The sequence below is a fragment of the Marmota monax genome, unplaced genomic scaffold (assembly GCF_021218885.2).
Source record: "Marmota monax isolate L192 unplaced genomic scaffold, Marmota_monax_Labrador192_F-V1.1 WCK01_AAM20220418_F8-fsc00002, whole genome shotgun sequence".
NCBI classification, from domain to species: domain Eukaryota; kingdom Metazoa; phylum Chordata; class Mammalia; order Rodentia; family Sciuridae; genus Marmota; species Marmota monax.
Genome location: NW_026693571.1, coordinates 10,102,425 through 10,125,736, shown reverse-complemented (window position 1 = coordinate 10,125,736; position 23,312 = coordinate 10,102,425). Strand labels below are relative to the sequence as shown.

General features: G+C 41.3%; 1 protein-coding gene across 2 annotated transcripts in view; it reads left to right on the top strand.

Annotated features, from left to right (window-relative positions):
* The window catches only part of Hadh (hydroxyacyl-CoA dehydrogenase), a 44,332-nt gene extending 22,314 nt beyond the window's left edge, over nt 1–22,018 (top strand). For both annotated transcript variants that reach the window (XM_046459065.2, XM_046459066.2), the window contains exons 3-8: nt 2,869–3,026; nt 7,073–7,199; nt 10,324–10,413; nt 13,781–13,853; nt 19,612–19,728; nt 21,156–22,018. In XM_046459065.2, coding sequence (XP_046315021.1) covers nt 2,869–3,026; nt 7,073–7,199; nt 10,324–10,413; nt 13,781–13,853; nt 19,612–19,728; nt 21,156–21,274 — 684 coding nt within the window. In that variant the 3' untranslated portion in view covers nt 21,275–22,018. The remainder of the gene's footprint in view (nt 1–2,868; nt 3,027–7,072; nt 7,200–10,323; nt 10,414–13,780; nt 13,854–19,611; nt 19,729–21,155) is intronic.
* The last annotated feature ends 1,294 nt before the right edge of the window (nt 22,019–23,312 follow it).

The window sequence follows — 23,312 nt, the reverse complement described above, 5'->3', positions numbered from 1 at the left end:
ATTTTGACTTGGGAGTTCACATTTAATTAGAAATATTGCACAAGTCACCCAAATGAATGTGTATTTCCTTTGTGACTTTGTTAAAGTTACTTAGATTGATTACCTGGAGGCTTGGTTGGATTTTTTTCTCCATATGCCTGTAGAGAAGATTATAAATAGGGAATTTGTTATTTGTTGCTTGTTGCCTTTTTAAATTTCATTATTCTTGTAAAGTACATATGACATGAAACTTGTCATTTTAATCAATTTCAAGTACACAGCTCAATGTCATTAATTACATTCACATTATTATACACTCATCACCTCCGTCTGTTTTGAAAACTGTCTTTTGTTTTTAACCAGAAACTCTGTCCATGAAGCAGTAACTTACCATTCCCTCTGTCCCCCAGCACTGGTAACTTCTTATCTACTTTCTGCCTATAAATTTGCTTCTTGCTTGTTCCAGATGCTTCATATAAGTGGAACCATTTAATATTTGTCTTTTGAGTCTAGCTTATTTCACCTAAAGTAAAGTTTTCGTGATGCATCCGTGTTGTACCAAGTGTCACAATTTCATCCCTTTTATGGCTAAATAATATTCCATTGTGTGTATATACCAGAGTTTTCTCATCCCTTTATTTATTGATGAGATTAAAAGGCTTTCATTTTTTGGCTATTGTGAATAATGCTATAATGAACATTGTTGTTTTCATTTCTTTTGGATATATACTTAATTTCTATATCTATGGGTCCCACATCTTTGGATTTAGCCAATTACAGATAAAAAAAAAACCTCAAAAAATGTGTTTTTACTGAGAGTTTTTCTCTGAACAATTCAGTATAAAATAATCTAGAAATGATATACAGTATATGGAAATAGGTAGGTTATATGAAAATACTGTGTCATTCTATGTAAGGATTGCAGTCTCCTCAGGGGTCCTGGCACTGACTCTCCTCCAGCCCTTGTCACCAGTATTGGGATGAATGTGTATGTATAATTGGAATTGTTGGGTTATATGATGGTACCATATTTAGCTTTGTGAGAAACTACCAAACTGTGATCCATAGTGACTGCCTTGGTTTATATCCCCACCAGCAATGTGTGAAGGTTCCATTTTCTCTCTATCCCAGGCAGCTCTTGTTTTTTCCTCCTTTTTTTTTTCCATCATAGATGTCTAAGGTGTGCAGTAGTATCTCATTGTGGTATGATTTGCATTTTTCCTAATGTCTAATCATCTTTTAAAAACCGGAATTGTAGGCATGGAGATAATTTTATTCTGTTCTTGATGAAATCCAAAGACTAAATATCATAAGCAAGTTAAGATCTCCTTTACTTGTCCTTCATGTTCTCAAACATAGTGGGTGTTATGTTGAGGGTTCAAGCAGACAGTTTATGAGAATCCTGCTTGGGTTAAGAGTTAGCAAGGACAGGGTATGTCTGAACCCAGATAGGCTACATTTGCCCTTTTTCTTTCACTCTGCAGAGGTCAGCCTTGGGCTGAGGCTGTGGCCATGCCATAGGGGTAAAAAGATGTCCTGTTTGCTCAATTTGCTCAGCTCCTGATTGTTAACTCTTCAGAAGTCTAGTCTGATGTTTTCTCTCCACTGCTGGGGTCACCATCAGGTGAAAGAGATGTCAGTTTAACTTGTCTGGTTGACATACTTTTTAACCAGTGCTGACCAGTATAATAGCTACTAGTTATGGGTGACCATTGAGCACTTGAAATGTAGCTAATCCAAATATAGTCATGCTCTAAGTGTAAACTAGACACATATTTTAAAGGCTCAATAGAAAAAAAATGTAAAGAGTTGATTACATGTTGAAATGATAGTATCTTAAACTTAAATAAAGTTGATTTCATCCCTTAATTTCTTTTCATTTTAATCTGGCTAATAGAAAATTTATAATTATCTCTTATCTCACAATTGTGTTTCTGTTGAACAACTGATCTGGCTGTTTATTCCATGATGACTTTGGATGATTTTCTCATTACAACCGTTACAATGCCCTATGGACAAATTACATCTTGAAATAAAATGGCTGCTTATAGAGGCATTGCTTCTGTTTCTGCCCCAACTGAGGTCTGTTTGTGGAACCTGAAGTCACAGGATAAAATGAGACTACAAGATCTTTGAGAGCAGAGATGGTTTCTAGCTTGTTTTTGACGCATCAGTTGCTGGCACATGATGAGTGATTATTTTTTTAATATGTTTATTTATTTTTATGAGGTGCTAAGGATCAAACTCAGTGCTCACACGTGTGAGGCAAGCATTCTCCCTCTGAGCTATAACCTCAGCCCCATAATGAGTGATTATTATTTGACTGCTTAGTTTGGCTTTCCTCTACCTTCTATTAGAGGGGAGTAGTCTGCAGCACTTCGAGATGGATGAGTAGTGCTGAGGTAAGTTTTTGTCCTTTTCTGGAAAGACAAATTGCAAGTTTCATAAGTATTCTGAGAACAAATAGTACAGTAGCTGTGAATAGCACTCCGTTTAGTAACTGGAGCAAAACTAAGAACTGGATAGATCATTACCAACAGAGGACAGTGATAGTTGTGCCAGGCATATGGCAAATGCAAAGAGTCTGGGTTTAGTACCTCTCTGTCCTGGACACCAATACTCAGCCCAGGCCTTTTATAACTCTGTCTGCCTGGGACCTCATAGTTGTGCCCAGCTGTTCACAGGCAGACTGTGACCTGTCTAGAATTGCATCGAGATGCCATTGTCTCTAGGCAGAAACACAGTTTGATTTCTCAGGGTGTGTTCAAGTTGTGTCTGAGCATGTTGGTTTCTCCAGCCCTCCTTCCTTCTGTTTTAGGAGCAAGTCCCACCATTTTCCTGTGAACCCCGTGATTTTCAGCTCTCTTCTGTTTCCTCCCACTGCATTAGGCTGGTGATGAGTTTGTGGAGAAGACCCTGAGCAGCATATCAACCTGCACAGATGCAGCATCTGTCGTCCACAGCACAGACCTGGTGGTGGAGGCCATCGTGGAGAACCTGAAGGTGAAGAACGAGCTCTTCCAAAGGCTGGACAAGTTTGCTGCTGAGTATGTGACCCTTGAATGTTCTTGTCAGGTTCTGAGGGCTCCTTCCCTGGCCTTGAGCATTCCTCCTTGTTTGTTGTTCTGATACCAGGACCACTTCTTTACTACCTTGCAGCTGTTGCAGAAGAGCCAATACCGTTTCCTTTGTCTTCCATTCACCCACTCCCAATTTGCTTCCTGAGGCTTGGGCTACCCTGACCTGATGCTTGTTTACAAATGAGGGTGAAATTGCCTGTTGTTAAGTGGACAGGTCCATTTAGGGACACAGGCCTGTATGTTCTTTGCAGCATCCAGATCATGGCCCCTCCGTAGTGAGAATGGAGGAGGCTTCAGCACGTCCTTAAGAGTCTATCAGTTTCGTGTTTCTCTGTATTTGGGGTGAGCAGACAGAATGTTGTCATTAAAGGGAATGTCCTTCTGTCTGTATAGTTCCTCAAGACTCCTCTATTTTGAGTTTTTTCTGGACTCAGTGAAAACACTCTTGGGAACATTTAAAGGAACACTGACTCCTTATCGGCTTTCATGGCAAAAAAGAGCCACCTGAGTTAGGTGTAGGCTTGCACAGGACCCGGGACTGTTCAGGCAGTGGCATCTCTGGATTTCCCTGAGAATCCAGAGCTTTTTATTACGTTCAACCTTTGGCATTTGGTGATTGTGATCCCGAATGATTGATTTGACATACTAATTGCCTTTATAGGTTAGACCTGAAAGGCAAAAATAATTCTCAGGGATCCACTAGTGAACAGTTGAGATATTCATATAATATCCTGCTAGAATGTCAACTCTCAGAGCTGTGGCACCTGACAGAAAAAAGCCTGTCTTCCTGTCATCTGTATATCACTCTGCTATCTGTGCCTTCAGGCTACAGAAATACCTGACAGAAGACACTCTTGGTACTGGGGTTGACTCCCAAGTCAGCATGGAGCCCTCCTGGATATTAAAACACCTGCCCCAGATAGGCATTTTGTCAAAGAATTTGACCTTTTTTTACAAGACTGATCATTCCTAGCAACAGCGGCAGGCGTGACTGCTCTGTGGCTGTCAGTGGTGGGTAACAAGTACATGAGAGGAAAGTCAGGAGGCTGGACTTGTGTCAGCACCAACCACTTTATTCTCTGACCTTGGAAGATCCTCGATTTTAGGTTTAGGGCAAATAATTTCCAAGACTCTCAGTTACAACTCTCTAAAAGTGTCACCCTATCTGATGATAGGAATAGTGGCATGTATCGCACAGTTGTTTCATTCTTGTTTCCTGAGTGCCTGCTGTGAGTCAGGGTCTGTCACTTGAGCTCATGTAAAGCGGATGTGACACATGAAAGTAAAGGGATAACTCGTAGTAGGCCTGCTGAAGATGTGACTCCTTTGCTGGCCTTCAGCCATCCTCTTCTGCACTCTGTTTTCATTTTAGTTTACCACCACTGTTGAATGCTTCCTAAATTGTTTTCTTTCTTAAGCACATTTATTGAGAAATACTTTGTTGCTGAGTTTTTATAGTTAGATCTCTTAGTGGGAGAAGAAAATAGGTTCAAGTGATAAAGTTCCCAATGGAAGCCCTGATGAAACAGCTGCATCCGGAAAAGAACATGACTTCCCCAGCAGTAGAGGAAACTCTAAAGGAAAAGTCGGTGGCAACTACAGGCATCTGGAGCCATGTCCTGGCTCTCCCCATTCACAAAGCCTGGACTTCGATCTTCTGCAATCACCATCACCCTCTCTTGTCTTGACACAAAGACCTGAGTGTGATGTTAGTGATCATCATGCTTATGCTGTTATTTTCTTTTAGTGCTTTTAAAAGAAAAGTAGTTTGGGGTATCTGAGTATCAGAAAGAGAAAAACAAAATATGATATGAAAGAGTCATGTGTTTCCAGGAAAATATGAGTATTTTTTGTGGAACATAAGACAGACCTGTGCTTTAATATGTAAAAATCATTTAGTTTGTCCTGAAGAACAGCAGTGTGAGGCTGTTAGGAGCTGAGCCAGCCTGTGCTGATGGGGTAGGGACAGAGGTCTGCTGGCAGGATGTCTGCCTCTTACTGGTAAAACATGCCCTGGACACACTGGGACCAAGCTCAGGGTCCCTTCATTATTTTACCAAGTTTGCCTGCATGCTGCCTTTTTGTAGAGGAGTGGCCCTTCAAATGTCCTAAAAATGTCTTGTAAATGTGGTACCTATCACATTATAAGTGTAACACTAGTCTTTGAAATAAACCTTTTTATTTCTTATTTTTGGTACTGTGGATTGGACCCAGGAATGCTTTGCCACTGAGGTATATCTCCATCCTCTTTTTTTTTTTTTTTGAGACAGGGTTTCACTAAGTTGCTTCGGGTCTTGTTAAGTTGCCCTGGCTGGCCTTAAACTTGTGATTCTCCTGCCTCAGGCTTCTGAGTCACTGAGATGATAGGCATGTGCCACTGAGCCTCGCTAAAGCTTTCTTTTCTTAAGGGATCCTGGGAGCCATTGCTCGCACAGCGCTGGGCACGTGCCCTCCCTGCCGACCTTGTGGTTCCAAGTGCCTGGCTGCCCTGAGTGCTGTGTCAGCCACACAGTGGATCTTCTTTCGTTACCTTCTCCAGTGGGGGATAGTTTACATTATTTTCCCCACTTATTAAAAAGCAAGAAACTTTGATAACTAAAATTTTTTTTAATACTTATTTTTTAGTTGGGACACAACACCTTTATTTTGTTTGTCTGTGTGCTTATTTATTTGTTGTAACTAGACACAATATCTTTATTTTATTTATTTTTATGTGGTTCTGAGGATCGAACCCAGGGCCTCGCATGTGCTAGGTGAGAGCTCCACCACTGGGCCACAACTCCAGCCCAATAACTAAATTTTTAAAACCTTAGAAATGTCTTATTTATTTTAAAGAAAAGCCTCTCTGCCTGGCCTTTAAATTGCTTAACTTGAAAGTAGTTTGAGAAAAGTAGGTGTGCTTATGTCTTGAAAGGAAGAGCTGACCTGAGACAAGGATGCTGGAGCCTTATCTGTCAGCCACCTAACCCACATTGGCCTCTTCTTTCACCTCACTCTTCTCTCCAAATTATGGGTTTCTTCTTCCTTCCCCTTACCACCTCCCACCACTCTTGATTTCAAGCACATTGTAGTATTGTCTTGTAGGAAATCAGGAACCCTCAAGAATCTGGTTAGTAACAGAACCACTGCCCATCCTGTTCTGTGACCAGGCCTTTAGAGTGGTGGTGATTGACATTAGGCTGATTTATGTAGTATTATCCACAAGGTGGTGCTATAGGAAAACTGAGAAGTCCTGTCTCCAAGGATTTGCCTTTCCTGCTTTTGGAACTTCATTTGAAAATTAAATTGGTTTAAGTCAGCATGGACTTTTGTAAAATTAACCAGTTGATTTATACACACAAAAGAAGATGGAACTTTTCAGGAGACATTACAACATATATCATGTATAGTCATGTGTCCTCCCTTCCCCAAGAGTACCTGTGTAACTTTAATACTTCTTTAGACCATGTTTGTTTTCTTTTGTTTTCATTTTAAATTCTCATCTAATGTAAAGTAAGGATTTTTCACTTGAGAGGAAAGTTCTAAGCTTGTGTTTCCCATCAGATGTTTCTTGTTGAAGATTTGGGATATTTAGTTTTTTTGTTGTTGATTTTAGATATCCATCTTTCTATTTTCATTAATTGGATCACTTTGAGTTTCATTTTGTGACTGAGGTTGGTTTTGTTGCTTGGTCAATTAGTTACCTTCTTTTTTTGTTCCTCATATAACATGAAAAGTAGCTAATACAAGTAGATTGGAGAAATTAAGTTCCTGGAAATTAAGGGAAGATTGGTAAAGATTACATGTGCCTTTAGAAAAGGTAACCTACTTAATTTAAAATTTTAAGATTTAAACAAAACTGAGGCTACTTAATTTCAGCCTCTTGTGTGAAGATGTGTCTTTTCCTTGACATCCTCGGCAGGTGGGGACAACAGATCTGGCAGTAGCAGGTACCTTGGGCATGGCACCTGAGCATGTTGCTGCATGTCTCCAAAGTTGGGACTCATTCTGATTCACCATTTTTCTCTCCACAGACATACAATTTTTGCCAGCAACACTTCCTCTTTGCAGATCACAAGCATAGCCAATGCCACCACCAGACAAGACCGATTTGCCGGCCTTCATTTCTTCAACCCAGTACCCCTGATGAAACTTGTAGAGGTCAGTGGGTATCTGCTTGTGTCTTGCTCTCTACTACTTGGCTTCTGAGTCTCCTGGCCCTGCCACTGAGGATTATGTTGGATGGGTTTTAATGGGAGGGTGGAAGATTGTCCTGTGCTTGTGCTTCTCTTGTCCTTTTCAGGGCCAAAGGAAGAAAAAGCACCTAGAAAGGTGCCTGTAATTTGTGTCTTTACAATCCTGTGTTTGGAGGGCTATGGAATGCTATTGTTATGGTTGTGGCATTGCTGAGAAAGGTATCAATCAGTTTGGGAGGCAACACTAAAGACCACTGGCTTGATGAGACCGTGGAGGGGAGACCCACACGCATTCATACTGTCTTGTTGAGGTCAGCTTGCTCTATCCTATAGATAGAATTTTTATTAAATCTCATGTACTACCTTGTCCACCATTCCTGGGGTGAATTCTGGCCCCATATGCCTTAAATTGTCCCCAGAGGAGGCATATCTCTATGTTGTGATCAGAACTGTTCAGAGCAGCTTCCGATAGCCTGGGAGCCTCCTGTCCACAATGTTGAGAGGTGGAAGTAAAGGCCAGGCAGGATTACCTATAGTGTTCCTCTTTGGGCTGCTTCTGCTTGTTTGCTTAGAGACTTGGGTGTAAGGGAGATGGAGTCACAATAGACAATTTGCACCTTAAATGTGGCAACTTGCTCTTTACTGGGGCTAATTATAGGGTCAGAGGAGCAGCTGCTATTAAAGCAGCATTTGTTCCGAGGTTGAGGAGTTATTGCTGTGTGAAGTGTGGGGGACGCTGCCTGGGTGGAGTCAAGGCAAGCTTCCAGAGACTGACTGTGGCCTTACTGCCAAAGTGTGGACACTGTCTGTCTGCTCACTGCGGCCTTCTTTCTCCTCCGCCCCCTTTCCTTCTTTTATTCCCTCACTGCCTACCTCCCCCAGTATAGCCATTTTGTAATCATCAGTTATAATGATGACTCTTAGACCTTTGTCTCAAGTGACAGCTCTGATGCTTCTTCAGCTTCTTCCAATTTACTCATTAGGCTGATTTTAAAGAAGTTTAGCAAAGAAAAATAGCATTTACTCTTACGCAGTAAAAGCAAAGAAATGGAATAAATTTTCAACATTTTAGTATGTAGGAACTAATTATTTACTGTATCATGTATACTTGTTTGGAGATAAAGACACTTTAACACACTCTGTAGAGTTACTTTAACTGCTAATAATGTTTCAACTGCATTTATCTAATACTGACTATGTCTTTAGAGATGTAGAATGTTGGTTGTTAACAGATAATGCTTAGCAAATGTTATTTTCTAGGAAACATTTTGTAAAAGTGCTCTATTTAATTTTTATTTTTTAGCTTCAGCTCTTATATATATGTTGCTGGTGGTGAGCAGCAGAATGAATTGTGTGGTAAGCTGAGTGGCTCACCACCTTGGGACTGAACTTGTCGGGACTATAGATAGTCTCAGTGATATAGCAAGTGCTGTATCACTGAGACTATCTATAGCACATTGCTATATGTTGAACACATCCCTCCCCTTTACAAGAACAGAACTTTATTGTTGACTCCTTTAACCCAATAACTTATTTTTAAGATTCCATAGTTAACATAGTTCCATTTAACTAGAATATGCCTAGCTCATTTTGTGTAGGTCTGATAGAGACTTTTCAGGAACAGCTTCAGGATTGCTGTTCACAGGGTCTGTGAACCTACAGGTCAGTTTCTTGTTGCTTTCGTCCTGCTCCTTGTCTTTGTCTTTCTGATGCTTGTTTCTGTTTCTACTCATTAACTTTACTCAGTGTCAGAACATGCCACCACACCCAGGCTGTGATCACCTAGAACATGAGCAGTCGTGATCCTTTGTTCTTTAACCCTGCATTGACATTAGCTCATTAAGCCAGGCACTTCTCTGGCCCTCCTAGGCAGGAGGACCTTTTTGTATGAAGATGCTCATTTCATAGGAGAGAGGTAAGGCACTTGCCCAAGGTGACATAAAGGATCTGATGTAAAAGCCATACCTCCTCACTTTAACTCTACTGGAAGTTCTTTACTGGCATTTAAATTGTGTGTGTGTGTGTGTGTGTTTAAATTCACCTGAGTCTCTACATTTACCCAAATCTAATTCCTTACAGGTGAATCCTATAAGTGCTTACTGGCAGTGTTCTTGGTACCACCTCCTCTCCACCTGAGTGGGGTAGCAGCTGTACCCTTGTGTGCACCACAGGGCAGGGAAGGAGGGCTGCTGGAGCAGGTGGCAGGACCTGGTCCTGTTGGCTTCCTCTTGGGAGGATTCTGTTCAAAAGCAAAGGGGGGTGTGGGCCCTAGGGCATCTGTGTGGGAGAAGGAGGAACAGTGGGAGGGTTTCACATCTAGGAGGCCAGGAGGAAATCACTCCTTGAGCAAATCACTCCTTTTGCTGGAGCTCTTTCTCTATAGTAGGAGAAAGTGAGGTTCTGTGCAGACAGCTCTAAGGGCAGTCTCCACACTCTCCTACCCTCCACCACCCTGAATGACTACTAAAACAATAAGAAAAGCCAGCATTTCCTGAGCCCTTCATACCGGCTCAGAGCTGTGCTTAGTGCTTTACCCCCATTTTAATTTTTTTCTCACCTCATTGAGATGGATAGATTGATTTTATTGTCAATTCACCTTGAAGAAACAGCCAGTAAGTAGTAAAACAGGGGATTTTTGTTTGTTTTGAGACATGGTCTTACTAAGTCCTTAGGGCCTCATTAAACTTACTGAGATTGGCTTTAAACTTGTGAATCTCCTGCCTCTGCCTCCTGAGCTGCTGGAATTATAGGTGTGTACCACTGCACCTAGAGCAACTGGTATTTGAATTCAGGATTGTCTCAGTGACAGACCTGTAGAACTGTCCTGTACCCTCCCTCTGCCCAATACTTTCTCCACTTACATTGTAAGCCTTGATTTTTTTTGCATTTTATAGTATTTCACTATCTTAAAATAGACATTTTGGTAAACATTTTGTTTTTGGCTTAAGATCTCTATTTTTATGCTGAAACTAAAATTGTTTTTGCCATCTATATGGACCCTGTTAAATCAGTGTTTCCTTGAATCATTCTATGATTCATTGCACTTGTTTGCTGCTTTCCAGACATAATTCTTTGCTTTGCATTTCCAGGTCATTAAAACACCAATGACAAGCCAGAAGACATTTGAATCTCTGGTGGACTTTAGCAAAGCCTTGGGAAAACATCCTGTTTCTTGCAAGGTAGAGTATGGGTAGTCTATTTTCAGTTACTATGACAAAATACCTAAGGCAGACTAACTTCATAAAGAAGAGAGGTTTATTTAACATACAGTTCTGGAGATTCAAAGGCATGGTGTTAGCTAGCATCAGCATCAGCTCATGGCTGATGGTGTCACATTGACCAGAGCATATACAGGAGGAATCATATGTCTATATAGGAAGCCAAGGAGAGACTCGGATCATGCCTAGGCTTTTTATAACAACTCATTCTTTGAAGAATTCATTCCAGAATACCAGTAATTCCTTCCAAGTGAGTTCCTGCAATAACCTAAGAACCTCCTGCTAGGCTTCACCTCTTAAAGGTTCCACACCATCTCTCAGGAGACCAGGCTCCCAAAACACCAACCTCTAGGGAGACAAACAGCATCCAAACTGTAGGTAGCTTGGGAGGTGGTTTCCCTTGGAACCTGACTTAGTTCAGGTAGAATACTTCTAATAGAATGATATATGAGAGATGGGGCACTTGTTTACTGCAGAATTGTCCATGAGCCATAAGATCAGGTTGTACCTTCATTCTGGTTTTTGGGCAAGGAAACCAGACTCCTGACCTGTGCCCAGGGTTTTCAGGTGGATAGTCTTGAGATTCAAATAGATCTTAGGGCTCCAGCTGAATAGAAGACTTGGGAGTTCTCTCTGGGCCCTGGTTTTTGTCTATAGATAAGCAGTTATATTTTCATACATGGTTTTTGTGGCCCACTAGCTTTATCTGCTGTTGGCCCCTGTGACTCAGGAACGCTTTATGTCAGTTACAGCTTGCTGGACACATACATCTGTAACAGAAACCTATGAAAAGAACTTTTGAAAAGAATACTACAGACAGTTAGGGAAACAATGACACAGGAAGAGACCAACCTGATTAACCTGTAGCATTAAGGAAGTGCTTCTCTATAGAATGTGGCATTATGTTTTCCAGTGAGAAGCATGTTGAAGGGAAAGCAGGCTTGACCTTCAGTTTAAACCCCTTTTCCTAAGATACCCAGTTATTATTTGTAAAATGATCCCAGTTATTGGTGTCTGTCATTTTGATTACCTTCAGGTTGCGCATTTGACTTCAGTTCCCCATTTAGTTTTCCGATTACCTTCATTCTCCCCAAACTTAGGGACTATACTTCTGCATGACTTTGCAGTTTTTAAAAAAAAGGTACAAAATGCCACACCTTTAAAAGTTTTATAAATATAACTTGTGACCTTTATTTGTCATGATTTTTTGTATCTTTATGGTTCTTTCTTGGCATACTTTTCTAAAATAGTCTTACATTTGAACTTATAGTATTGTATTAACCCACAAAAAGTCATATCATCCATGAATCATCTGAACAAGACATATGTTGATGTAGGCCTCATTAAGCCAAAGACTTGTATATGCTGGTCCCCCTAGTCCACCAGTCTGGTGTTATTAGGAAGTCTCAGTAGTTTTTATTGTTGTTTTGCAGTATTGGAATTAAAACCAGGGTTTTACATATACTAGGCAAGTGCTATATCACTGAGTGATATCCCCAGCCCCCACTTTTTTTTTCTTGTATTCAGCTACTTTTTTTTTAATTTTAAAAATTAATGTATTCTAATTAGGTATACACAACCGCAGAATGCATTTTGATTCATCGTAAACAATTGTAGCACAACTTTTCATTTCTCTGGTTGTACACCATGTTAAGTTGCACCATATGTGCAGTCATGCATGTATCTAGGGTAATAATGTCCATCTCATTCCATCTTTCCTGTCCCCGGGCCCCCTTTCCACTCTCCTTTGTACAAAGTTGCCCCATTTTCCCCATGCCTCCCCTATGGATCAGCATCCACTTATCAGAGAGCATTCAGCCTTCCGTTTTGGGGGATTGGTTTACTTCGCTTAGCATGATATTCTTCAGCTCCACCCATTTACCTGCAAATGCCATAATTTTGTTCTCTTTTAATGCTGAATAATATTCCACCACAGTGGAATAATATTCCACCACAGTTCTTTATCCATTCATCTATTGAAGGGTATCTAGGTTGCTTCCACAGTTTAACTATTGTGAGTCTAGCTGCTATAAACATTGATGTGGCTGCATTACTGTAACATGATGCTTTTAAGTTCTCTCAGTTAGACCGAGGAGTGGGATAGCTGGGTCAAATGGTGGTTCCATTCCAAGTTTTCTAAGGAATCTCCATACTGCTTTGCAGATTGGTTGTACCAATTTACAGTCCCACCAGCAAGGTATGTGTGTGCCTTTCCCCCACATCCTCACCAAAACTTATTGTTGTTTGTATTCTTGATAACTGCCATTCTGACTGGCAAAGATGAAATCTTAAGAGTAGTTTTGATTTGCATTTCTCTAATTACTAGAGATGTTGAACATTTTTTTCATATATTTATTGATCGATTGTATATCTTTTTCTGAGAAGTGTCTGTTCACCTCATTAGCCCATTTATTGATTGGGTTGTTTGTGTTTTTGGTGTTAAGTTTTTTGAGTTCTTTATATATCCTGGAGATTAGTGCTCTATCTGATGTGTGTGTGGCAAAAATTTGTGACAGAGGACAGGGTTTGATGCCTGGTGGATGTGCTTTAGTTTGTTCTTGGTGCTCTCAGGACAGTCTCTGTCATTGCTGATCTCCTGGCGTTTTGAGGCCTTTGAGCTGGTGTATCTCCTAAAGGAATCAAACCTAGTGCCTCATATGTGCTAGGCAAGTGCTCTACCACTGAGCCACAACCCCAGCCCAGATTAGAGCTTTTTGACAGAAGAGGGAGCACTGTTTACTTAGTGGAAATTAGCTTCACATAAACACCATCAAAATATTACCAATCTGACCTTCTCCATAAGCCCACCAAAGAGATCAGTAAATAAAAATCGAAATTTCATACTGATCCTTTTGGAGAGATGATTAAGTGTTGTACTCATGCAAAGAAATTCAGTGCCCGGAGTCATCCCCTGGAGAGGTGGTGTGGTGCCAAGCTGTGCCATGAAGGGCCAACCACCTACCAGGGGACCTACTCCTTTGTCCCTGCACCTGTCCAGGACTCTACTGTGCTGCATTGTGCAAGGACACTGAGTAGCCCAAGAATGTGCCAGAGCCTGGAAAATAGTACTCCTTGAAGGATTGTTCTAGATGGAGTGATAATTTTTCCGAGGTTGCTGAAAGAAAAATGGGATAGGAAAGAAGAAAAGATTACATTGTCATGTGAGATAAAAATAGGTACTTTAAAACAAATTTGAAAATGTATATAGCTTGATAAATGTGGGCAACTTAATCCAAGGCAAGAAGCAATGATCTTCACAAAAGTGGTGACTTCAAAAAAGATGAAGTTTAATGAAAAGTCATTTTTCTTTTTCTCTTTTCTGAAATAGGACACTCCTGGGTTTATTGTGAACCGTCTCCTGGTGCCATACCTTATAGAAGCGATCAGGATGCATGAACGAGGTACTCTTCCTGAGCTGGACCGAGATCTAGATTTCTTATGAAGTGTGTAGAAAGCAGGGCCACATAGTAGAGGAAGGAACTGCAGTTCTCTAGCTGTGTCATCTTAGCCTCAGAACCTTTTTCATTATATCCAGGTCTCCCAGATTCTCTGTGAGGCCTTTAACAGGTGGCTGTGGGCCTCCACTGCAGTACCAGTCTGAGCAATTGCGTGGCTGACCCAGATTTATATCCTTGATCTTTGCCTTTGGTTAAAAGTATACTGCTTCAAACAAAGAATAATAATAATGTGAAAATCAATAGACTAGGGGACACTGAAAGTTCCTTTAGGATCTAAAAACTTGTATCAGAAATAAGTGACAGAGCTGATATGTGATAAAGATGATTTCTAATGGCCCTGTGTTCATACTTATTGAAAGATGGCATGATTCTTTTTTTTTTTTTTAACCTCAAAAATGATCTAAGAATTTTCCCTCAATACTTGTTTGGCAAAGACTTTTCCTGTTGAAGAAACATAAAACGTGGGACGTGGTCCAGGGTTATAGTTGATGTTCATTCTCCTGCCCACCTTCTCTCCCATTTTTGGAAAGGTAACTATCATATCTGCTTTGAAGGCAAGCAGTCTGTAATGGAACTTCATAAAAAGCAAGTGTAACTGTTTTCAGTGACATCGTTCACAAATGCTCACTCCCAGAAGAGTGTCATTTTTGAAACAAAACATTTACACCAGCTCTTCCCGAGAGATGAAAGCACATTTGCTTCCTCAAGATCTGCTTTAAATATTAACTTTTCTCTATGGTTTATAGAAGCAATTGCCTCACTTTTGCTCCAAGATCAAACCAACACTTCTGTGTTTATCTATCAACAAATATGCCTAATTACACCTCAAAGAAAGTGCAGCATTTTGCCTACCTTGAAAGGCAGTTGTATTTTTTTTTTTTTAATAAAATGTAATGTTTGAGAATGTAGCATGTGGTTGAGCCACCTCTTCAGGGTGTTTTCCTCAATGAACTACACTGTCCCTTTGATACATTCTCCTGTATCAAGTATCTTATGGGAAGGTGAAAGCTGTTCTGTTCTGCTTCCCCAGCAGCAGTGGTCCCTTTCAGAACAGACTACCTTTGCCCTTTACCATCTCAGGCTACCTGTGGGGTGTGACAGAGGATAGGGTTTGATGCCTGGTGGATGTGCTTTAGTTTGTTCTTGGTGCTCTCCAGGACAGTCTGTCATTGCTGATCTCCTGGCGTTTTGACGCCTTTGAGCTGGTGCATCTCCTAAAGGAGCTGAGGTCTGGGTGGGTGCAGTTTTCCAGTAATCCACACTGTGGTCTGCACTCCTTATGTCATACCCAGACCTCTTACTATATCCCTTCTGTGACCTTACTGCCCCTCCCCTTCCAGCCAGCACAGAATAGGGCTCAGGTGCATGCCCACCACTCCGCCTCCATTCTCAGCTCTGCAGCTGGGTTGTCGCAGTTACTTGTTGACATCCAAAGTCTCTGGTTTCCCTCTCTTCTGTCTTCCACATCTGCTTGATTCTTCCTGTTGTACCTGCTCCCTTTCCATCCCAGCTCTCCCTCCTCCTCAGTGAGACTTCATCAGGCACCAAACAAGTTCCTGTTACCTCATGTCTTCCTCAGACCCGTCCCCTCCACAGTGCTTGCGAAGAAAGTGCTGTGCTGTTGAGGAAGTTGTGGAGTTGCTGTGTGTTGTATCTTACCCACAGACCCTGGCGGGGGTGTCTCAGACTCCAGTAGCACAACAAAGCCTCTGTAGATGCTCTGTGACTTCATTTCCCACCTCATTTGAGGGAAGCTTTTCTGTACCACACTATTGATATGCCTGGGCCATGGGATTGGCAAAGGCTGCTTTGAGTGGTAGAGGATCATTGGAAGGATGTGTGGGCTACTGTCTAGTCAGGCCCCCAGATGTTTGGACAGCTTTCAGGACACAACTAATTCCTGCTATTTATCACCCACTCCCTATGGGACTAGCGGAAGCCCATTGCCCTCTCTTGCCTTTGCTGACTGTGCCTCATGGCTCCTGTGTTGGGCCTTCTCATTGTCCAGCTCAGTACTCACTATTGCTCATTCCACTATGGGGAAGGCCTGGTGGGGGCAGTCAAGCACTATTCTTGTGGGTTGGAGGGATATAGATTGGATGGGCTGATGCCCAGACTGCTGTCCCCTCTCAGGTGCCCATAATGGTTTGCTAGTTATAGCTTGGTTGTGGACAACACAGTGAGCTCTTTACAAGAGGACTGTGCTGGGAACAGGTCCTGGGAATGTGATAATCCTGGCCCCCAGTCACTATAGGATGTTCTATTTGTAGTCACCCCTTGCTCCAGACATGCACAGTGGTTCTCTGGTAATCCACTGTGTACAAACTGTTCTCACTCTCTGCCCCTGATGTTATTGCCACATACTTTACTCCCATGCCCCACCTGAGTATCCTCTGTCTCCGTGCTGAACATAATCTTTCATAGCTCTTTTTGCTTTGGCCCTCCTATGGTTGACTTGCCAATCCCTTCCCTGTGGAATGGCGGATGTCTGTCTTCTCTTGCCATACCCTTCTGGGGAAGTATCTGGGTCCTCCTCTTCTTCATGACCCCAAAGCACTTGCACAGGTCAGGTATTTGGAATTGAGGTAACTACTGATGTGGACATTGGGAGTCTCTGTTGGTAACGCTGAGAGTAGTTGGCAGGTGGTGCTGATGAGCTGCTGGTAGAGGAAACAATGTTGAGACCAGGCCCAGGTCCCAGTCCCCATCCAGGCAGATTTCTGAGTACACTGAGGAAGCTTTTCTTTGTTGTCTAGAGTTAAGGGCTCTTACCTGAGGGGAGGTGGAGGGGTCTCATGAACCTCCTAAGGTTGATGCAAAATTTTCTATGGGAGGAATGCCAGATTCTTAGAGAAGTACTTAACTCTAAAGAAGTTTAAGTATTGGGGCCGGGTTGTGGCTCAGTGGTGGAGCGCTTGCCTAGCATGCATGAGGCACTGGTTTCGATCCCTAGCACCACATAAAAATAAACAAATAAAATAAAGGTATTGTGTCCATCTACAACTAAAAAAAATTTTTTTAAAAGAATTTTAGGGATTATTGATCAATATGATACAACATTTAACTCCCACTTGGTCCACCAGTCCCTGTGTGTGTCTTTTATTTCTCTCTCTTCTTTTTGCCTTTTTTGCTCTTTATTACTCAAGACAGAACTTTTAAGAGTTGTGCTGACTTTGTAAAACTAGATTTAAAATTTTTTTTTTTTCATAATACACGGTATTGTCTTTTTGTTTTTAGAAGTAATATAGTTCTCGAGTGAGTCTCTGAATCAGGAATTACTATCTTGCCTAGAGGGCTCATATTCCTTCTTTGAGTATGAATTTGATTCAGTGGCTTTAGGTTAAGTGGGAACAATTGGGCTGTTTGTGGGCACTCCCCATATAAATGAGTCAGTAGAGAAGTGTTAGACTGTGATTAGGAATTGTAGAGACAGAGGGTCTAGGATGGTGGGAACCCTAGCCCAGAGTCCTGGGAGCTTCTCTTTTAGATGCAGGGAGTAGAGGAGGCTCTGACGAGGTGACACCTGAGCTGAGACCTAAAGAATAAGAGCTTCATGCTCCGGGCACAGGGAGCAGCTGTTGCTAAACCCTGAGATAAGGGTCTGTAAGCCTGCTACCCCCCATCATCTAGAGGTAACAGTACTACCATAGAAGTTGCAGGGTCTTGAAATTCTGAGTCAGATCCATTTTTGAGCCATAGAGCCACGGCTCAAACCTGCTATGTTCCGTCTCATTTTGCCACTTCACATGTTCTTCTATCTTCCTGTCTCCCCTCCTCTGGAATCTGCCCATCATTGCCCACACAGAGCCATGTAAATCTTCATGCAGCTTCAGCAATTGTTATATTGTCTTTTTGGTTTGCACATTTTAGTCTTCCCATTTTGTCATAAGTACCTTGAGTACTTGTTTTTCATTGTCTCACTGTACGTCTTTGGTGCCTGCTACACAATGGGTATAAATCAAACATGAGTGAACAATAAGGCCTCCTGATAAGGCTAATATACCTGATCTTTTCTGCTTTTTTGTGGCAATGATTTCTCAGAAGTCTTGAATCCTAATTAGTATAGTACTAATGTCATGCACAGAAAATAATTTGAGTGGTGTTTTGTTCACCTTAAATTGCTCTGAAATTCTGCAGCATTACGTTAGTACTTTCTATACTTTTAAAAAATATAGTCTTAGGGCATTTTGGTGCATGCCTGTAATACTAGCAACCTGGGAGGCTGAGGCAGAAGGATTGCAAGTTTGAGGCCAGCCACAACATCATAGTGAGGCCCTAAGCAACTTAGAGAGACCTTGTCTCAAAATTTAAAAGAATAAAAAGGACTGGGGATGTGGCTCAGTGGTTAAGTGTCCTAGGTTAGATTCCTGGTACCTGCCCTCCCCAAATTACATATGTCTTTATAGCTTTTTAGTAGTTCTTGCTCCTTGTGCTTAAAAATCTGAATTATGAAATCCTGTTTTAACATTTTATTTAACTCTGAATATCATTAAACTACTTCTTTGTGCTTTGAAATAAAATTCTAGATAGCCACTTGTTATAGCTCATTCCAATTTCTGATTTCAGAGAAAGGATACACAGGTGGTTGGTTCTCTATAAAGTCCTCTTGTGATCCAAAGAACAGCATGTTACAGGGAAGTTTTCAAGGAAAAAAATTGTCTAGGTCTGTTCAACCCATTTTCATATGTGCATAGCAGTTTGTGAAAGCTTTTTGCAGCTGTGACCAAACATACTTAACAACTTAAAGGAGGAAAGGTTTAGTTTGGCTCATGGGTTTAGAAGTCCATAGTTGGTCAGTTCTATTGCTCTGGGTCTAAGATGAGGCAGGATATAATGGCACAAGGGTGTGGTAGAGGAAAGCTGTCAACTCATGGCAGCTAAGAGGGAGAGAAAGAGCGGGGGTTGCGGGGGATAGGATGGGACAGCCAGGAATAAGATACAGGAATAAGCACGCCCCTGGTAATCTACTTCCTCCAACCATGTCCCAACTACCTATAGTTTCACTCCTCACCATAGGTCACTATTAATATATCAGATGGATTAACCCATTGATAAGGTCAGAACCCTCATGATCCAGTCACTTCCCCTAAGCCCCACCTCTGGACATTGCTGCATTGGGTACCACATCCTCAACACATACCTATGGGGGATATTCCAGATCTAAATCATAATAATTTGGACTTTTAAAAACAGTTATCTTAACTGATGTATTCATGGGAATGTGGTTCCAGGGGAATACTTGTTACTTGTGAAACAAAGAAAGCTAGAAAAGAAAATATATATGTGATACATACGAAAACAGAAACCTCTGTGTGTGTGTGTGTGTGTGTGTGTGTGTGTTTGCAACCCATTCATGAATAAAGAAATCTTCTGTAGCATTAACTGATATTTCAGGAAATGATTCCAGAGTTGGAAAACCCCAGTTTGTTAGGAAGTAGCCAGCATTTCCAGACCCAGGGCTTTCCCTCTCCATGAACAAACAGCAGTGCTCCAGAATTTGCCTCACACGATACAGTTGCTTTGAACATCTTGTGACATATTGGGCAAATATCTCAGATGAAATCTTACCCAGTTCAGAAAACACATGGACTCTAGACATGCTTTAAATGTAAAATATGAAATTTTGATTCTGGGACTAAACCCCATGATAGGAAGAATTTGGGGAAAGTGGTGGTGACTCACTGCTGCCCTTTTTCCTTAGGAGATGCATCCAAGGAAGACATTGACACTGCAATGAAGTTGGGAGCTGGATACCCTATGGGTCCATTTGAGCTTCTTGATTATGTTGGACTGGATACTACAAAGTTCATTCTGGATGGTAGGAATTGGAATCCTTTGTTGTTTTTGTTAAATTGAATTGCTTCACCAGGTATCACCATTTTGTGTTGCTTTAACAACACTGGGTACTTCATAAGGAAAAGAGGTAAGGCTGGGCATGTAGCTCAGTGATACAGTGTTTATCTAGCATGCAGGAGGCCTTGGGTTCGATCCCTAACACCACAAAAAAAAAAAAAAAAAAAAAAGCAGTTTATTTGATTCATAATTCTGACTCATAATTCTGGAAAATCCCAACAGTAAACAGTAAGATGCTTGAGTTTGGCAAAGCTCTTCTGGCTGGGTCACAACTCAGAAAGAAGTAGAAAAGGCAAACAGTGGTGTGAGAAGGGACCATGGTGTGGGATGGCTTTGCATTGCAGTAGGCCAGTCTCTCAAGATGTAATCTAGTCATAGGAGACTTGCTCCCAAGAGACAGAATTCATCCATTGACCTAATTACTTTCCACTAAGCCCAATTTTTAAAGGTTTCATCACTTTGGCACCAGCACTGAGGACCAAACTTATAGCACGTGAACCTTTGGGGAATAAACCATATGCATACCTTAGTATCAGATTCAATATTTGATGGCAGGAGAAAGAAAATGTGACTGTCATTGTCCCTTTTTATCACACAATTTGATTTGTGGGACCTCCATTACAACCAAGATATACCACTGTTTTTTTAAATGTATCCACTTTAATGTGGTGACTCTGAAGACAAGATAAAAATAATTACTGAAACTGAACTGTTGAGGCTGGGGTTGTGGCTCAGTTGTGGAGTACTTGCCTTAGCACATGTGAGCCACTGGGTTCCACCCTCAGCACCACATAAAAATAAATTTTTTAAAAAAGAAGGTATTGTGTCCATCCACAACTAATAATAAATAAATAAAGCATTGGTCTAACAATGAGATTTTTTTTTAAATGAATTATGGAAGTTGAAAGTAATTCTCTACTCCATATTTCACAAAAAGTTATATGCATTGGGGAGGAGGGGGGTTATAATTTAAGCAAGAAACTTGAATTTTATGAGGAGCAAAATTCAGTAGTAGGAAGTAATAGGAATTCAGATTTTCAACATGTTTTCTAAAAGTCAGCTGTGCTACTTAGGAGTCCAACCAGCAAATTAACAGGTTTTATTAGTTTTCTTGGACCTTTGAACTTAGTGATTTCCAGGAATCGATTGGATACCCAGAAGGGCCATAACAGGGCTGGGCTTCGAGTGGCACAGGTGGGTGGCAGCATGCCTGCTTTGGGGCTGATGTGGCTACACCAGCACATGCCTCAGTGCCTCATGCCTCTGCCATGGTGGCCTAAGTGGGCAACATGCCCCAGGAGCTTTCCCACATCAGAGTAAGGCCCTTTTCCCCAAGCTGTACTTCCAGAAGTGCCTTGGGAATACGGAGCACTTTGTCTCTCCTTTTAATAGGGTGGCATGAAATGGATGCGAAGAACCCACTGTTTCAGCCCAGCACATCACTAAATAAGCTGGTAGCAGAGAAGAAGCTGGGCAAGAAGACCGGAGAAGGATATTACAAATACAAATGATGCACAGCTTCTCTGGCTTCAGGAAGAAGTTTCGTGAGTGTGCTCTAACCAGCCCCAAGAGCCATGGGGATGCGCTTTGGTCAGGCAATCCCTCACTGTGCAGTATGTTCAATGTGCATTTCGATTATAATTTGAGGTAATTATTTCTTTAGTCACAGTAATGGTAGATTCTTCCATTGATAATTAACTTCTTTTTTTAGTCTGTTCATTTCTATGTATTTTCTAAAAAACTTTACACCCTCAGTGCCTTGGAGCAAATGTTTCTTATGTAATACATTGATTGAGTCACTCAGAAAGGAGAGGCCCTTCCTCCCAGAGTGAGCTGCTGGCTTCATGTTGCTGGGCACTCCTATGAGGAGCCAGCAACGCACACTGTGCATCTGTGAGGAACAGCAGTCCGTGGTGCCTGCATCTTGCCTTTCTGAGAATATTTTGCTGCCTGCAGCATTGAGCCTTATCCTGCATCTGGGTGTGACCTAAAATGTTATGTCTTTATTCAGCTCATCAAGACACTGTTGCTGGATTGGTGGGAATATCTGTGTATGTTTGGTTTCCAGGAAGACGTCTTTTCATGGTCATTCATATCTACGAATCCTAATCATCAAATCCTAATCATTACTCTCTCTCTCTTTTTTTTCTTAATAAGAAATCAGTGCTGCAAACTCCTGTAAATTGTCTTCTAATAAAATGCAATCTATTAATCTGTGAAAATTTGGAAATAAACATGTAATTTAAAATTATAAATGCTTAAGTTATTATAAAAGTAAAGGTTGACGATCCAGTCAAAAGCTATGTCTTATCTTCTCTGGCCAATTGTTATTTTATAAAGTGGCAGCAATGGTGAGGGAATGGCAGAAGGCATTTGTGTAAAGCCTGCCCGAGGCTGTCCCTTTCACATTTCTTACCAATAAAGTAGTAATAAGGGCACAGAGAATGATTTTTAAGGAACATCTGTTTCTTCTTTGCCAGCAAAGTGAAGTAATGTAACTTAAGCTTCTTTTAATCATTGTCTTGAGAAAGTGTCTTCCATGATAGAATTTAGGACTTGGAAAAACATCAGAAGCCCTGAGGTCCAGTGGCCTCATTAGCAGAGAGTTTAAGGGATGTGCCTAAGGTCACCAGATAATTTTGTTGCAGAATACAGATTAGATCTAGGTTTTGATGATAAAATTAAGTACAAAAGAGTAAATTTGGGGCTGGAGTGGCTCAGTGGTAGAGGGCTTGCCTAGCATGTGTGAGGCAATGGGTTCGATCTTCAGCACCACATAAAAATAAATAAAATGAAGGTATTGTGTCCTCTACAACTAAAAACAAATTTTTTTAAAAAAAGAGTAAATTTGAAAATCTCAAATCTGAACTGCAGATGGGACTTTTCTTCCAAATGGGCGCCCTTGCATAGTTGCAAATGGTTGAGAGATTTTTTTCTTCATTTCATAATTGATAAAAGGAAGATTATTAATTTTAAAAATGTTCAAATGCATTGCAAAGTGAAAAAGTACATACATAATGTTTCTGCCACACTAGAAGCTTAGAAGCTTCCTAAACATTGCTTAACTAACAAAAGGAAGTGCCTGTACTGCCATGACCATTTTCTCTGCTCAAGGTGATCCTGTGGCCTGACAGTGCCCTGCTCACTCTCAGGTTGGCTCTTGATCTTTGACATGAACCATGGCCCAGGAGGGGCTTTACTTTCTCACTGTGAGCAGAGTGCACATAGAACCTGAGCCTTCATCCTGGAAGTAGCAGGGCTCTCTCTCTTGCCTACTGAATTCCAGGAAAGAGATAGAACTCAACACTGTGACTGTTGGATTGGGAACGTAAAGGATTATAGTAATCTTTCTGACTCAATTTTAAAATGCACTTTAACCTACTAAACAATTGAAAGAACTGGCCTCTGAATTTTGTTAGTTTTATTTCCAAGCATCAAGTTCAGAAGGAACCAGGAAGGAATTTTGAATATCCTTCTCTTAAATCTGGGACTTGGGGAGGGGCCTCCCTTCCCAGCTCCTTAGGTTCCACACTCTCAGGTGGGCATGGT